Source organism: Coregonus clupeaformis, chromosome 32 (genome assembly GCF_020615455.1).
Source record: "Coregonus clupeaformis isolate EN_2021a chromosome 32, ASM2061545v1, whole genome shotgun sequence".
Taxonomy (NCBI): domain Eukaryota; kingdom Metazoa; phylum Chordata; class Actinopteri; order Salmoniformes; family Salmonidae; genus Coregonus; species Coregonus clupeaformis.
Window position 1 is genome coordinate 4,679,027 of NC_059223.1, and position 17,749 is coordinate 4,696,775.

The 17,749-nt window shown below is 39.8% G+C and overlaps 1 protein-coding gene across 1 annotated transcript in view; it reads right to left on the reverse strand.

The window, feature by feature from the left end:
• Window positions 1–15,993: 15,993 nt before the first annotated feature.
• The window catches only part of LOC121548329 (cadherin-8), a 79,142-nt gene continuing 77,386 nt past the window's right edge, over window positions 15,994–17,749 (reverse strand). Inside the window, 1 exon segment of the mRNA XM_041859761.2 lies at window positions 15,994–17,748. Coding sequence (XP_041715695.1) covers window positions 17,563–17,748 — 186 coding nt within the window. The 3' untranslated portion in view covers window positions 15,994–17,562.

The following is a 17,749-nucleotide window of genomic DNA, read 5'->3' on the forward strand; positions in this document are numbered from 1 at the left end:
GTCCCACTACCTCTGCGGAAGCACAGTTCCCGCTCAGCCCAGTCAAAACGGTTTGCTGCTCTGGCACCCCAATGGTGGAACAAGCTCCCTCACGACGCCAGGACAGCGGAGTCACTGACCACCTTCCGGAGACACTTGAAACCCTACTTCTTTAAGGAATACCTGGGATAGTATAAAAGTAATCCTTATACCCCCCCCCCACTACCCCACCCCCCACAAAAATATATATATATATATATAAATTATATATATATATATATATATATATATATATATTAAATATACTCAAAAAAATTAAGAATAAAATAAATTAGAAAAAAAAAATAAAAAATTGTAAAGTGGTTGTCCCACTGGCTATCATAAGGTGAATGCACCAATTTGTAAGTCGCTCTGCATAAGAGCGTCTGCTAAATGACGTAAATGTAATATATAATAATTACATATTGGACACCGATTCAATGTGTTCAATGACCAAACAGCTTGACCTCATACTTGAGGATTAATCACATTGATGTGACATTTTAAGCAAAGAATAAACCAATAAGCGAGACTAATTGGGTAAAAGAAATCGACATGTTAACATACAGTATATGGGAGTGGAGGTCTTTGGATGGGCACTGCAGGCGATTTGGGCATAATTGGGAGGAGTAGGTCTGTCTGTATGCGTCGGCCAGCAGCTGGGTGGTGAAGGAAGAGGTAGAGCTCACAGTGTCAAAGAGAAGTGCTGAGGAGAGTCCCAGGATCCCCTGGGACATAATTAGGTCTGAAAGGGCTAATCATCTGATGTAAAATACAACATTTCTTCCTGTAATACCACGGTAACTCCCCTAGCTACATGGGAACAAGGATCACTCAGTCCCACTCAGTCCCAATAATCATTTTGTTTTGTGTCGAATGGGTCTAAAAGGGAGTGTAAGAACATCCATACCTGTTTATGTCACATTAAAGTTTTTGAAATTGGTTAAAATGCTCGCACCGGAGTGAAAATGTCCACGTGAAAAAGTTGGGATTATGCAGGTCATTCTACTAGTATGAGCAGAGGGATATGTTTGGCTGTTCTAAACTTGTGCGTAAGTGCAGTGGATAAACATTCTGAAAATTAGCCCACTGCTGAGGTAACAGCCTGGGTTGAAACTGACATTCTCATGCAGTTTCACAGCCTCTGTCAGTGTCTGTTTACGTTGTAGGAAACCTCCCTGATATCTTTCAGTCTAATTAGCTTGGCTTGCGAGCTTGTTCTGAATGCATTTGGACTGAGATCTGACACAGTTCTATTTGAGTAGTCCCTCTGCTCCCATTGAAAAGGAAGTATCAACCAATCAGCTCACAGGGGTGTCTTTGGTAAAACTCCCTCTGGACATCCCACTTAAAAATGGATTTACTTTGAGGGTGAATTCAGTTGATAACCTTGATCTTCATCTACACACATTGTTTTAAGGGAAATAAAGCTTTCAAGTTGTCAGAATGACCTGTAATGTGATGTAAGAGGTACCATATTAGTATAGGTAAGACTTATCCCTTAATGATGTCACTTAAATTGACTTTAATCAGTGTAGATGAAGGGGAGCAGACAGGTTAAAGAAGGATTTTTAAGCCTGGAGACAATTGAGACATGGATTGTGTATGTGTCCCATTCAGAGGATGAATGGGCAAGAAAAAATATTTAAGTGCCTTTGAACAGGGTATGGTAGTAGGTGCCAGGCGCACCGGTTTGCGTCAAGAACAGCAACGCTGCTGGGTTTTTCACACTTAACCCGTGTGTATCAAGAATGGTCCACCACCCAAAAGGACATCCAGCCGACTTGACACAACTGTGGGAGGCATTGTCGTCAACATGGGCCAGCATCCCTGTGGAATGCTTTCGACGCCATGCCCCAATTAATTGAGGCTGTTCTGAGGGTAATTGCAATGCAATATTAGGAGGGGGGTTGTGCAATGCAATATTAGGAAGGTGTTCTTAATGTTTTGTAAACTCAGTGTATAGTTGTATTTATACTATTATTATGATCTTTTGGAATTGTGTGAGAACTCTGTTTCAGCACAGCAGGGCATAAATTGAATGCACTGGCTGTTACAGCTTATTGACTTGTCAAGACACATACCCACTTTGTAATCAATTATCCCCCCCGCACTAAATTCAATTTTACACCTTTTTTACTCCCTTGAATGCTGGGGCAAAATACCAACTTTACAATATTGTGAACTATTTTTTGCAGACATCTGCTTGACTTGCAGACAGCGATTAGAATTGGGGACATGTCTGCCTCGATGTCCACAATTGCAATCTTCAGGTTTTAATCTTAAATCTACAGCTTGTTATCAAAAGAGGGAGGTAAATACCAGGCTCTGTATATCGCCCTTCCTTTCTCTCTCTATTTCTATTTTCTCCATCTCTCTCCCTCTCTCTCTCTCTCTCTCTCTCTCTCTCTCTCACCTCTCTCTCTCTCTCTCTCTCTCTCTCTCTCTCTCTCTCTCTCTCTCTCTCTCTCTCTCTCTCTCTCTCTCTCTCTCTCTCTCTCTCTCTCTCTCTCTCTCTCTCCTTCTCCACCTCTCTCTCTCCTTCTCCACCTCTCTCTCTCTCTCTCTCTCTCTCTCTCTCTCTCTCTCTCTCTCACCTCTCTCTCTCTCTCTCCACCTCTCTCTCTCTCTCTCTCCCCACCTTTCTCTCTCTCTCCACCTCTCTCTCATTTCTCCACCTCGCTCTCTCCACCTCTCTCTCTCCTTCTCTCTCTCTCTCTCCACCTTTCTCTCTCTCTCCACCTCGCTCTCTGTCTCCACCTCTCTCTCTCTCTCTCTCTCTCTCTCTCTCTCTCTCTCGCTCTCTCTCTCCACCTCTCTCTCTCTCTCTCTCTCTCTCTCTCTCTCTCTCTCTCTCTCTCTCTCTCTCTCTCTCTCTCTCTCTCTCTCTCTCTCTGCCTCTCAAAATACAATATTTATCCCAGTCTGTTTGAGTTCACTCACCCTGATCATTGGGTCTACTCGCTCTGGCTCTCAGGTGGATTAGTATAGGATTCATTGACATTACATTGATCATGAAATATGCATGACACTATCAACGACAAGGAGGAGAGTGAGGCTGCATCTCAACAAGACCTCTCAACCCGAAGTTGATGCAACTCATTCAATCATAAAGAACTCGGAACCATGCACTACTATGGACCACACCACAATATAGCACGATAACGATTGACCCTTTCTAAATATCAAAAAGGTTAACACACTTTTAAATGTATGAATTAATCACAAGTGTGGCACAAGAACTATTGATTTTGTACAATTACAATCAAATCCATTTTAATTGCACTTTGTAACACAACAAAATGTGGAAAAAGTCAGGTGTGAATACTTTCTGAAGGCACGGTATGTGCTTTTTACAGTGATCTCTGTACTCCAGTCCTTTGGATTTGAAATGATACAATGACTATGAGGTTAAAGTGCAGACTGTCAGAATTTATTTTGGAGTATTTTCATCCCTATCGGGTGAACCGCTTAGAAATTCCAGCACTTCTTGTACATAGTCCCCAAATTTTAGAAGGACCAAAAGTATTGGAACACATTCACTTATATGTGTAGTAAAAAGCTAAGTATTTGGTCCCATATTCATAGCACAGAATGACTACATCAAGATTTTGACTCCACAAATTTGTTGGATGCATTTGCTGTTTGTTTTGGTAGTGTTTCAATTTATTTTGTGCACAATAGAAATGCATGGTAAATAATGTATTTTGTCATTTTGGAGTCCCTTTTACTGTAAATAACAATATAATATGTTTCTAGTGGCTGTACACTTCTACATGAATGAGGATGCTACCATGATTACGGATAATCCCGAATGAATTGTGAATAATGATGAGTGAGAAAGTTACAGACGCACAAATATCATATCCCCCCAAAATGCTAAAATCCCCTGTTATTGTAAGGTTAGAGGTTAGCATGTCTTGGGGGTATGATATTTCTGTGTCTGTAACTTTCTCACTCATCATTATCCACGATTCATTCAGGATTATCCGTAATGATCTCCTAAAACGGGAGGATTGTGTACAAAAAGGGAATACCCTCAAATTAAAGCTGACAGTATGCACTTTAATTGTATCATTTAAAATCCAAAGTGCTGGAGTAAAAAGCAAAAACAACAAAAAATGTGTCACTGTCCCAATACTTTTGAAACTGACTTTATATCTGGAACACTCTACCACTGTACTTAGATTAGTGCCCCTAGTGCTACCTGGAATCCCATAAAGATGACGTAATTCCTTGTCAACCTGACCAACCAGTTGACGCTCTCCAGTGGGGCTTTGTATGATCTTTCCAGAGATAAAATAATTAAAGGTACAATGCAAAGAGAGTGTAGTATTCAATTGATGGAGTTGGATCAATGTCTCAATTTAATCACGGATGGTGTGAGGCATCTTATCTTCGCCAAGATGATAAAATATAGCGACACCAAGATTAACCAAGTTATGTAAATGCAAAGTAGTGAAATGTTCTGCGGTTTGGGCCACGGCCACCCTCAGTCATTTATGGAGCTCTTGAACTGGAATAAGTGCTGCGGTGGAAGGGCTGTGACCAGACACTATTGATTTCCAGCATACTGCTCTTGTGAAGTGGTCGAGCTATATTTCTGACTCTCAGCAAAAACCGAGACTGCTTGCTTTATATTTCTCCCCATCTCTTGTAGATTCGATCAGTTCGTTGTTTGTTAAGAACCTTCCCATGTTTGAGCTAATGAGTTCCCCTTACCAATGACGATTTGGTATAGGCTTCTTTCCAGTATTCCCCATTATCCCAATTGTTATATACTGTATACAGTGAGGGAAAAAGTATTTGATCCCCTGCTGATTTTGTACGTTTGCCCACTGACAAAGAAATGATCAGTCTATAATTTTAATGGTATGTTTATTTGAACAGTGAGAGACAGAATAACAACAACAAAAAATCCAGAAAAACGCATGTCAAAAATGTTATAAATTGATTTGCATTTTAATGAGGGAAATAAGTATTTGTTCCCCTCTCAATCAGAAAGATTTCTGGCTCCCAGGGTCTTTTATACAGGTAACGAGCTGAGATTAGGAGCACACTCTTAAAGGGAGTGCTCCTAATCTCAGCTTGTTACCTGTAGAAAAGACAACTGTCCACAGAAGCAATCAATCAATCAGATACCAAACTCTCCACCATGGCCAAGACCAAAGAGCTCTCCAAGAATGTCAGGGACAAGATTGTAGAATTACACAACGTTGGAATGGGCTACAAGACCATCGACAAGCAGCTTGGTGAGAAGGTGACAATAGTTGGTGCGATTATTCGCAAATGGAAGAAACACAAAAGAACTGTCAATCTCCCTCGGCCTGGAACTACACGGGAGGATCTTGTCAATGATCTCAAGGCAGCTGGGACCATAGTCACCAAGAAAATAATTGGTAACACACTACGCCATGAAGGACTGACATCCTGCAGCGCCCGCAAGGTCCCCCTGCTCAAGAAAACACATATAAGGGCCCGTCTGAAGTTTGCCAATGAACATCTGAATGATTCAGAGGAGAACTGGGTGAAAGTGTTGTGGTCAGATGAGACCAAAATCGAGCTCTTTGGCATCAACTCAACTCGCCGTGTTTGGAGGAGGAGGAATGCTGCCTATGACCCCAAGAACATCATCCCCACCGTCAAACATGGAGGTGGAAAAATTATGCTTTGGGGGTGTTTTTCTGCTAAGGGGACAGGACAACTTCACAGCATCAAAGGGACGATGGACGGGGCCATGTACCATCAAATCTTGGGTGAGAACCTCCTTCCCTCAGCCAGAGCATTGAAAATGGGTCGTGGATGGGTATTCCAGCATGACAATGACCCAAAACACACGGCCAAGGCAACAAAGGAGTGGCTCAAGAAGAAGCACATTAAGGTCCTGGAGTGGCCTAGCCAGTCTCCAGACCTTAATCCCATAGAAAATCTGTGGAGGGAGCTGAAGGTTCGAGTTGCCAAACGTCAGCCTCGAAACCTTAATGACTTGGAGAAGATCTGCAAAGAGGAGTGGGACAAAGTCCCTCCTGAGATGTGTGCAAACCTGGTGGCCAACTACAAGAAACGTCTGACCTCTGTGATTGCCAACAAGGGTTTTGCCACCAAGTACTAAGTCATGTTTTGCAGAGGGGTCAAATATGTATTTCCCTCATTAAAATGCAAATCAATTTATAACAGTGTTTTTCTGGATTTTTTTGTTGTTATTCTGTCTCTCACTGTTCAAATAAACCTACCATTAAAATTATAGACTGATCATGTCTTTGTCAGTGGGCAAACGTACAAAATCAGCAGGGGATCAAATACTTTTTTACCTCACTGTATACAGGATATACACTGAGTGTACAAAAGATTAAGAACACCTTCCTAATATTGAGTTGCACCCCCCCACTCACTTGAAACTGTTGAGTGTGAAAAGCCCAGCAGAGTTGCAGTTCTTGACACACTCAAACTGGTGCACCTGGCACCTTCTACCATACCCCGTTGAAAGGCAATTAAATATTTTGTCTTGCCCATTCAATTGTTTCAAGGCTTAAAAATCCTTCTTTAACCTGTCTACTCCCCTTCATCTACACTTATTGAAGTGAAATCAATCAGGGATCATAGCTTTCAACTGGATTCACCTGGTCAGTCTTTGTCATGGAAAGAGCAGGTGTTTCTAATGTTTTTTACACACAGTGTGTATATATACAGTGAAGGAAAAAAATATTTGATTCCCTGCTGATTTGTACGTTTGCCAACTGACAAATAAATTATCAGTCTATAATTTTAATGGTACGACAAAATCCAGAAAAACACGTCAAAAATGTTATAAATTGATTTGCATTTTAATGGGTCCCTCATGCGTTTTTCTGGAATTTGTTGTTGTTATTCTGTTTCTCACTGTTCAAATAAACCTACCATTAAAATTATAGACTGATCATTTCTTTGTCAGTAGGCAAACGTTCAAAATCAGCAGGGGATCAAATACTTTTTTCCCTCACTGCATGTATAAATATATACAGTGGGAGAACAAGTATTTGATACACTGCCAATTTTGCAGGTTTTCCTACTTACAAAGCATGTAGAGGTCTGTAATTTTTATCATAGGTACACTTCAACTGTGAGAGACGGAATCTAAAACAAAAATCCAGAAAATCACATTGTATGGTTTTTAAGTAATTAATTTGCATTTTATCGCATGACATAAGTATTTGATACATCAGAAAAGCAGAACTTAATATTTGGTACAGAAACCTTTTTTTGCAATTACAGACGTTTCCTTTAGGTCTTGACCAGGTTTGCACACACTGCAGCAGGGATTTTGGCCCACTCCTCCAAACAGACCTTCTCCAGATCCTTCAGGGGCTGTCGCTGGGCAATACGGACTTTCAGCTCCCTCCAAATATTTTCTATTGGGTTCAGGTCTGGAGACTGGCTAGGCCACTCCAGGATCTTGAGATGCTTCTTACGGAGCCACTCCTTAGTTGCCCTGGCTGTGTGTTTTGGGTCATTGTCATGCTGGAAGACCCAGCCACGACCCATCTTCAATGCTCTTACTGAGGGAAGGAGGTTGTTGGCCAAGATATCGCGATACATGGCCCCATCCATCCTCCCCTCAATACGGTGCAGTCGTCCTGTCCCCTTTGCAGAAAAGCATCCCCAAAGAATTATGTTTCCACCCCCATGCTTCACAGTTGGGATGGTGTTCTTGGGGTTGTCCTCATCCTTCTTCTTCCTCCAAACACGGCGAGTGGAGTTTAGACCAAAAAGCTCTACTTTTGTCTCATCAGACCACATGACCTTCTCCCATTCCTCCTCTGGATCATCCAGATGGTCATTGGCAAACTTTAGACGGGCCTGGACATGCGCTGGCTTGAGCAGGGGGACCTTGCGTGCGCTGCAGTTTTTTTATCTATGACGGCGTAGTGTGTTACTAATGGTTTTCTTTGAGACTGTGGTCCCAGCTCTCTTCAGGTCATTGACCAGGTCCTGCCGTGTAGTTCTGGGCTGATCCCTCACCTTCCTCATGATCATTGATGCCCCACGAGGTGAGATCTTGCATGGAGCCCCAGACCGAGGGTGATTGACCGTCATCTTGAACTTCTTCCATTTTCTAATAATTGCGCCAACAGTTGTTGCCTTCTCACCAAGCTGCTTGCCTATTGTCCTGTAGCCCATCCCAGCCTTGTGCAGGTCTACAATTTTATCCCTGATGTCCTTACACAGCTCTCTGGTCTCGGCCATTGTGGAGAGGTTGGAGTCTGTTTGATTGAGTGTGTGGACAGGTGTCTTTTATACAGGTAACGAGTTCAAACAGGTGTAGTTAATACAGGTAATGAGTGGAGAACAGGAGGGCTTCTTTAAGAAAAACTAACAGGTCTGTGAGAGACGGAATTCTTACTGGTTGGTAGGTGATCAAATACTTATGTCATGCAATAAAATGCAAATTAATTACTTTAAAATCATACAATGTGATTTTCTGAAAATTACAGACCTCTACATGCTTTGTAAGTAGGAAAACTTACAAAATCGGCAGTGTATCAAATACTTGTTCTCCCCACTGTATATACACTACCAGTCAAAGTTTGAGAATACCTACTCATTCAAGGGTTTTCATTGTTTTTGCTATTTTCTACATTGTAGAATAATAGTGAAGACATCAAAACTATGAAATAACACATGGAATCATGTAGTAACCAAAAAAGTGTTAAACAAATCAAAAAGTATTTTATTTTTGAGATTCTTCAAATAGCCATCCTTTGCCTAGATGACAGCTTTGCACACTCTTGGCATTCTCTCAACCAGCTTCACCTGGAATGCTTTTCAAACAGTCTCGAAGGAGTTCCCACATATACTGAGCACTTGTTGGCTGCTTTTCCTTCACTCTGCGGTCCGACTCATCCCAAACCATATCAATTGGGTTGAGGCCAGGTCATCTGATGCAGCACTCCATCACTCTCCTTCCTGGTAAAATAGCCCTTACACAGCCTGGATGTGTGTTGGGTCATTGTCCTGTTGAAAAACAAATGATAGTCCCACTAAGCCCAAACCAGATGGGCTGGCGTATCGCTGCAGAATGCTGTGGTAGCCATGCTGGTTAAGTGGGCCTTGAATTCTAAATAAATCACAGACAGTGTCACCAGCAAAGCACCCCTACACCATAACACCTCCCCCCCATGCTTTACGGTGGGAAATACACATGCGGAGATCATCCGTTCACGCACACCGCGTCTCACAAAGCCACGGCGGTTGGAACCAAAAAGGTCACATTTCCACCGGTCTAATGTCCATTGCTCGTTTTTCTTGGCCCAAGCAAGTCTCTTCTTCTTATTGATGTCCTTTAGTAGTGGTTTCTTTGCAGCTATTCGATCATGAAGGACTGATTCACACAGTCTCCTCTGAACAGTTGATGTTGAGGTGTGTCTGTTACTTGAACTCTGTGAAGCATTTATTTGGGTTGCAATTTCTGATGCTGGTAACTCTAATGAACCTATCCTCTGCAGCAGAGGTAACTCTGGGTCTTCCATTCCTGTGGCGGTCCTCATGAGAGCCAGTTTCATCATACCGCTTGATGGTTTTTGCGACTGCACTTGAAGAAACTTTCAAAGTTCTTGTAATTTTCCCGATTGACTGACCTTCATTTCTTAAAATAATGATGGACTGTTGTTTCTCTTTGCTTATTTGAGCTGTTCTTGACATAATATGTACTTTTACCAAATAGGGCTATCTTCTGTATACCCCCCCTACCTTGTCACAACACAACTGATAGGCTCAAACGCATTAAGAAGGAAAGAAATTCCAGAAATTAACTTTTATCAAGGCACACCTGTTAATTGAAATGCATTCCAGGGGAAGAGAATGCCAAGGGTGTGCAAAGGATGGCTATTTGAATAATCTCAAATATAAAATATATTTTGATTTGTTTAACACTTTTTTGGTTACTACATGATTCCATATGTGTTATATCATATTTTTGATGTCTTCACTATTATTCTATAATGTAAAACATTTAAAAAAATTAAGAAAAACCCTTGAATGAGTAGGTGTGTCCAAACTTTTGACTGGTACTGTATATACACTCATATTGGCTGTACAGTTTTACTGATCCAGTTGTCTGCGATAGAAAATACATGTTAAGGCAATATACCCAATATAGACATACCATCACCCCAAACGTCTTGACCTGAAATAGCCAGTTTGTTGTTCTATAGCATTGGTACTGCTAGATACAAGGTCATGGATATTGCAAATATCTGCTGATATTGTTTCCTTATGTTGTGCCAATATTATTAACTTACGGCCAACTATGATGATGTTACAGTTATAAGTATTACGCTGGTCAGCTTCCAAGGTTGTAAAGTTTAGATACTGTACGTATCCAATTTAGAGTGTTTTTGGCAATGCTCCCCAAGTAAATGGACAGTCTTAGAATATGACTGTCCAGAACATGTATTACAGAAATGAAATGTTTGAATATCTTCAAGTTCAGCAAACTTCTTTGTACTCAGGTGCAAAGTGAACTGTCAGGACTTAAGACTTGGGGTAATTTACATTGACGAAAGGGCTCAAAGAGCGAAGAGGTTTTAAGAAACTGTGATGCAAACTTACATTTGCTGTATTTACGGGTATCTTTTCAATTAAACCAGAAAGTGTGTGCACCCCAGATCCCATCATTCTTACGGTCACTGATACGGGTTCTCGCAGAGAAAAGCCACTGCATCCAAAGTAGCCAGATTGTTTTCAAGCAGCTCACTGCAGCAGTGACAGCAGTGCACGGTCCAAACTGCAGGACATCCAGGTTCAGCCGTGCTATCCGCCAACAGAGGTGCTAATTAATGCTAATTACACGAGTGGGTCAATTACACACTCCACAGTGCATGATCTGTGTTACGGCATTACCAATCACCACAACCCTGCTCCTAAAAATAGATTCAATCAAAACATTCAAAATAAATAATACATTAAATGAGACTGTGACCAAAGTTAAAATACTCTTAAGCATATAATGAATGGCACAATTATAATGTGTTCAATTTAAACTTAGTCTTGGCATTTGAAGATGTGTACATAGCCACCATCTACTACAGACAGTATTTTTTTATGTTTGAGACATGTTGATATACAGTAATCATTAATTGGCTAAACATGAAACCACATTACCACTCTGGCCTAGGTGTCAGCTGTGACTACACTGACTATGAATGAGCCTTTTCAAATCTTGCAATAACATCCGTCCTGTGATTGGATCTGTGCCCACATCCGGTGAAATCTGGTCACAGTAGGCAGGATCTAGTAATACCACCTTCCCGAGTTGAGCTAGGAGGCATTCTGGTCATTATACTGCCAAGTGTAAAGAAACCAGGGAAAAACAGAATGGTAGTGATGGTAGTGATAATATCAGTGGTCTATGGACAATACATGTGGTCTATGGACAGTCAGACAGAAGTGTCATGACAAGGGTCATGATAGACAGATGGATTGGGATATTTAAAAATGCAAAACACACTATCTAAGTGCAGTCCAACATATTCTTACATATGCATGTGCTGATGTTTTTGTGATGGAGGCAGCACTTTAGACAACATAATTCCAGTTGCCCCACACCATCAGGAGCCACCAGACAGTATTTAAACTCAGTAGAGAACATGTACAAGGTTGTCACCAGAGGGGCACTTCCGTTACGTGACAAAAGTGGGAAGATAATTAGATTTGCTGTTTAGTTAAACAGTCTCTGTCAGACCTGCAGACACAACACAACTGTGACTGCAGGAACTGTGACTGCAAATGAGCCAGTTGGTCTGTCGGGGTCACACAGGTTGGATTCACTTTTCTACGGAGTACGTAAATTTTTTTTTTTAAACGAATCAAGGAGTAAAACCTCGCTCTAAATATACTGAACAAAAATATAAACACAACATGCAACATTTTCAACAATTTTACTGAGTTACAGTTCATATAAGGAAATCAGTCAATTGAAATAAATTCATTAGACCCTAATCTATGGATTTCACATGACTGGGCAGGGGCGCAGCCATGGGTGGGCCTGGGAGGGCATAGGCCCACCCACTGGGGAGCCAGGACTTGCCAATCATAATGAGTTTTTCCCCACAAAAGGGCTTTATTAGACAGAAATACTCCTCAGTTTCATCAGCTGTCCGGGTGGCTGGTCTCAGACGATCCTGCAGGTGAAGAAGCCGGATGTGAAGGTCCTGGGCTGGTGAGGTTACACGTGATCTGCGGTTGTGAAGCCGGTTGGACATTCTGCCAAATTCTCTATAATGACCTTAGAAGCGGCTTATGGTCGATAAATGAACATTCAATTATCTGGCAAAAGTTCTGGTGGACGTTCCTGAAGTCAGCATGCTAATTGCATGCTCTCTCAAAATAATTGTGTTGTGTGACAAAACTGCACATTTTAGAGTGGTCTTTCATGGTCCCCAGCATAAGGTGCACCTGTGTAATGATCATGTTGTTTAATCAGCTTTTTGATATGCCACACCTGTCCGGTGGATGGATTATCTTGGCAAAGGATAAATGCTCACTAACAGGGATGTAAACAAATTTGTGCATACAATTCTAGAGAAATAAGCTTTTTGTGTGTATGGGAAATTTCTGGGATCTTTCATTTCAGCTCATGAAACATGGTACCAACACTTTACATGTTCCATTTATATTTTTGTTCAGTATAATTTGCAGTAAAGTAAACTAGTATTGCAGTATTTAGGTGGGATGAGTTAGCTTCATATGACTATATTTTATGGTGATTTACTACAGCATATCCACATATCTAACTGCCTATGAAGTATATGGGATTCAAATAAACAAAGACATAAATAAATGATCCCCCCACTCTCTTTCTGTGTAACACAATATAAATTAATTCAAGCACAGTCAGTAATTGACAAGATCAAGTTATTTTGTTATTCATAAAGAGTCGTTACAATATCAGATAAAATTGAACTCTAATCTTTCAGCAGGATTAACCACGAGAGAAGATGATTTTCTTTTTAAGAAAATGTGAGTAAAAAAGGAAAAATTGCAATGCCTCTAAGCCTCTCTTTTGTTTGATAACACAATGCGGGACAGACTATTATTACTATATAACACAGAGCCATACAATGGAATTCAATTGAATTAATATAATCAAGGCCTATTCATTCCATGAGAAACCTTTTTATAAGAGTAGGTAACTTTCCAAGATGGAATGTTGTTGGGTTTACTTTCTTTGAAGAGAAATTAGAGGTGAGAGGGTATACATAAAGAACATCTGTTCAATCTTATTGAAAAACATATGTGTTTAACAGACTTCACAATATTTATTTGCAGGTTGACAGGCTTTGGCAGATATCAAATTGAAGAAAATGGTCTAATGGCATTGCATGTCCACAAAAATAGCTTTTTGAGACTGTTATTTTCATTTAAAATAAAAATGAATACATATTCAATTAACCGAAATGAGACACATGAAGAGGGGCACTTACTCATAAAAGGAAATAAGTTCAGTGACCAAGTGAGCTCACGCTAAACTTTTTCCACCCTCTGTCACTGATGGTAACAACCTTGCATACCTGCATAGTCCTCTACACATTGTAATGGGACATGAGCCATTTTGTTCTTTGTAAATAGTTGAGAACATGTTGTACATAAATCCATTAGTCGCTTTTCTACGTTATGCCCTTGAAATGGAATACAATATCTCAAGCCCTTGGAGGGATCTTTGTTATGGACAGTTTCATGTTGTTCAGAGCTGAGCTACCCAGTCTGATCAAACAAAAGCTGTGAAGTTTACTTTTGCTTCTGCTGAGAACAGACAAGTATAAGTCCCCCACATTCAATACACAAGCAATTTAGACAATGTATGTGATGTGTAAAGTTAAATCGAATTAATTCCATTATGTTAAACTGATAATGTATTTCTTTAAGACAATATAGGTTGAGAACAATCCCAGCATCTTATGTGGATAAAGGCATGCCTTCATCACCACAGTACTTTTTCAAGAAAAGAAAAGCTACTAGGAGCAAAAAATGATAAGCAGTTGACATTTCCTGTTTTTTTCTGCCTGCCATTTAACATTTAGGTTCACAGTCAGTGATCTTGATTGTAACATACTTTTTACTTTACTGGCTCAAATGTCAATTTTTTTTTTTGCTTTCCATGCCAACAAAAAATACAGAATTCTTGAGGAAATACAGTCAGGCCCAAAATGATTGGCACCCTTGATAAAGATAAGCAAAAAAGCATAAAATAAATAATACAAATATTGATCTATATTGTATGCAATTTCTTTTTTGATTCTTTTTTTTATTTTAGAATAATACAGTTGCTCAGAGAAAGAGATTCCGCATGCACGGCCAAAAAACTATATTTTCATGTCATCCAACAAATGTAAACGCCTGGAGATTGCTAAATGGCATTGGCACTTAGACTGGAACCTGTGCTATGGTCAGATGACATGAAAATAGAGCTCTTTGGCCATGCACACCAGTGGTGGGTTTGGCATCGAAAGAAAGATGCATATGAAGAAAATAACCTCATACCTACTGTAAAATATGATGGTGGATCTTTGATGTTATGGGGCTATTTTACTTCCACTGCTCCTGGGGCCCTTGTTAAGGCCAACAGCATCATGAACTTTACCCAGTACCAGGACATTTTAGGCAATATCCTGGTTGCCTCTCCAGGAGGCGGAAACTTGGCCGCAAGTGAATCTTCCAGCAAGACAATAACCCTAAGCACACATCATATTTCCACAAAGAAATGGTTAATTGACCACAAAATCAACATTTTGCAATGGCCATCTCAGTCTCCGGACTTGAACCCAATTAAAAACCTGTGGCTGTCCATTCCATAAGCGCAGACAAAGGATATCAATGATCTGGACAGATTATGTATAGAGGAATGGTCTAAGATCCCTCCCAATGTGTTCTCCAAGCTCATTCAACATTTTAGAAAGAGCCTCAGTGCCATTATCCTCGCAAGGTGAGGTATTTAAAGGTAAAACAAAATCTCTTTCCCTGAGCAACTGTATTAGTATATAAAATAAAATGAAATGAAAATCAAATTTTCTAAAACAAATAGCATACAATATAGCTCAGTATTTGTATTATTTATTTTATACAATCTTTTTTGCTTATCTACGGAAGCCCTGAAGCTAATTATTTATTTTTTAAGCTACTTAGTCATTCAAACAAGATACTAAGTCATTCGAGATACTAAATTCATCCTTCCAAGGGTCGCATTTTCAATCCCAGTGGAAGACACTTGTTTTTTATGTTTTTGTTTTAACCCTATCCCAAACCTTAACTCTTACATTAACCATTCAGAATGAATGCCTAAACTTAACAGTGTAGTTGTTTTTGTTTTAACCCTATCCAAAACTTTAAACCTTAACTTAAGCATTCAGAATTAATGAAAGATGATGCTGAGCAGGAAGAGGAACCCATGGTATAAAAAACACTTAGAAATGTGATGTTTGGAGCAACTTCAAAACATTTGGAGAAAAGTGGATAAACTTCAGAATCTGAAGTCAAATTGGGGAAAAAAGTGAGATCTTGTTTGCACACTTACATGCTGTGGCATTCAAAGAACTGTCAATGAATAATCATATCAATGGATGGAATCAGTGAATTAATGGCTGCAGCAATGGTCTGACAAGCACAACTGCATAACAAATGAGTCCTAACTAGACAATAACAACTAAGTCGTTCAAATGAGATACTAACTTGTTTGAACAAGATACTAAGGGCTTCAGGGCTTCCGTACTCATCTTTATCAAGGGTGCCAATAATTTTGGGCCTGACTGTAGGTTTTAAAACCAGTCAGTGCATCAACTGCCAAATACATTATTCCTAATTACAAGATATGTGACATGTTGACATTTTGATATTTGTACTTCCTGATGCACAATGATGTACATAGATAATTCAAGTAGGAACTGTGCAAAGCTCTCTTATTCAAACCATCTTAGCTGCTAAAGAAAGCCAAACCCATTCAGCAATATTTATAAAAATATATTTCACAAAGTAGGAAACAATACAGGGTATCTTAGATTACATTACAGGGAGTAAATAATTAAACATACACATTTATAAGCATTAAAGCACAGTAGAAAATATGATCTGCATGTAAGACTATTTCATATATATTGTTAAGTCTACTGAGAACTGCCATATACTGTATCAGTACAAATTGAGTATGCACGCAGCTGTAGCGCCATTTTAGATTCTCATGTGCAAGAGCTAACGTGCATAGACAAAACCTACCACCTCAATGAAAGCTAAGGATATTAGCAGTAACTCTATGTACATGTCTATTTTGTCTAATATCATACAGTGTAGCACAATATGCAAGAGTCTGTATTTTATTTTTATGGGTTTATGTTACCAGTGATTCCTAAATGAAATAGAAAATTGAGGGGTCGAATATTCACATCAATTAAATTATCCCAGCTATTGTGCTTAAATGGTCACTGGTAACTCTGTATACAGAATAAAGCTAAACAGTATACATTAATTGTGTGTGTAAAAATTCCCTTTCCATCCAATCTTTTACTATACAGTAATTCCTGTTCTCTGTATACTATATTAATAGAAATATCCAAACAACAAGTTCAGCTGTGATGAAATAGCTTCAGCGGTGGAAAGAACAGTTGAGAAAAGGGATCATTCTAATCTCGCACTCACTTATAACCTGTAGCACAGAAAAAAACGCAAATAAGAACAGATATATAAAAAACTAATCATACAACGATAATGAGGAATCAACACGATTATTTTCAAAAAACATTTGAATACAATTGTATTTAATGCTTGCTTCTGTAAAAAGAAGGCCTCAAAGTTTCTACATTTCTCTTTTTTTGTCTTTCGCTTTAGTCTTTTTTAGGCTAATAATATTTGCAAACCACACTTGGAGGGTGTAAATACAAATAGTTGTACAAAGCAAGCCGTCTGGCTCAGACAGTTTATAAATGTGGCCACCTGGTATCAAATGATATCTCAACAAATCCATTTTAAAGCCAATATTGTAGTGGTTCTCATTTTTGCTTTTTCAAATCATACATACATTCAACATTGTAATGTAGACCAAATATTGCTTTTTCTTTTAGTTTCCTATTTTATCTCTGATTATCTGGGTGGTGGGTAGAGATCTGAGACGAGGGCCACTCAGTAGTACCATTGTTCTGTGGTTGAACCTCCACGTTCTCCAAGAAGGCTGTAGAACGTCATACAATCCCTTTCTCTTCTTTCATCAGGCAACTACCAAGAATCCAGGTCTTTATGCTTCTGGCAGTCACAGCGAATGACAAATACCCAAAATACTGCTAGACACTCCACGACGGAATCTAAGTTACACTCCACAAGAATCATAGACTTCCTAATATAGACATTGTTAAGTTTGGCTCAACAATACAAAGCGCTTGATGTGATAGATGATGAACGCTATACTTCACTCTAAGAGTACAAAAGGTGGCCCCCTTTTGTAAACAGCTGTTTCTAAAAGCCGGCAAACCCTAGCATAATACACAAGTATGTGGACAAAATCAATGGGTCTCTGCTGATCAAAGGTCAAGTCTCCTTATCACTTTCACCCACTGAGTAGAGCTCCCCAAGTCTTCTGAAACGCGGACCCCACTCTCTGAGGTAGTCATAGTTCTGGTCTGAGTCTGAGGACGCAGTCTCGAGGGAGCTCAGAGACCCAGCAATTGAGCCCCGGCCCTCATAGCCATAGATCTGAATGGAGTCGTAGGGAGGG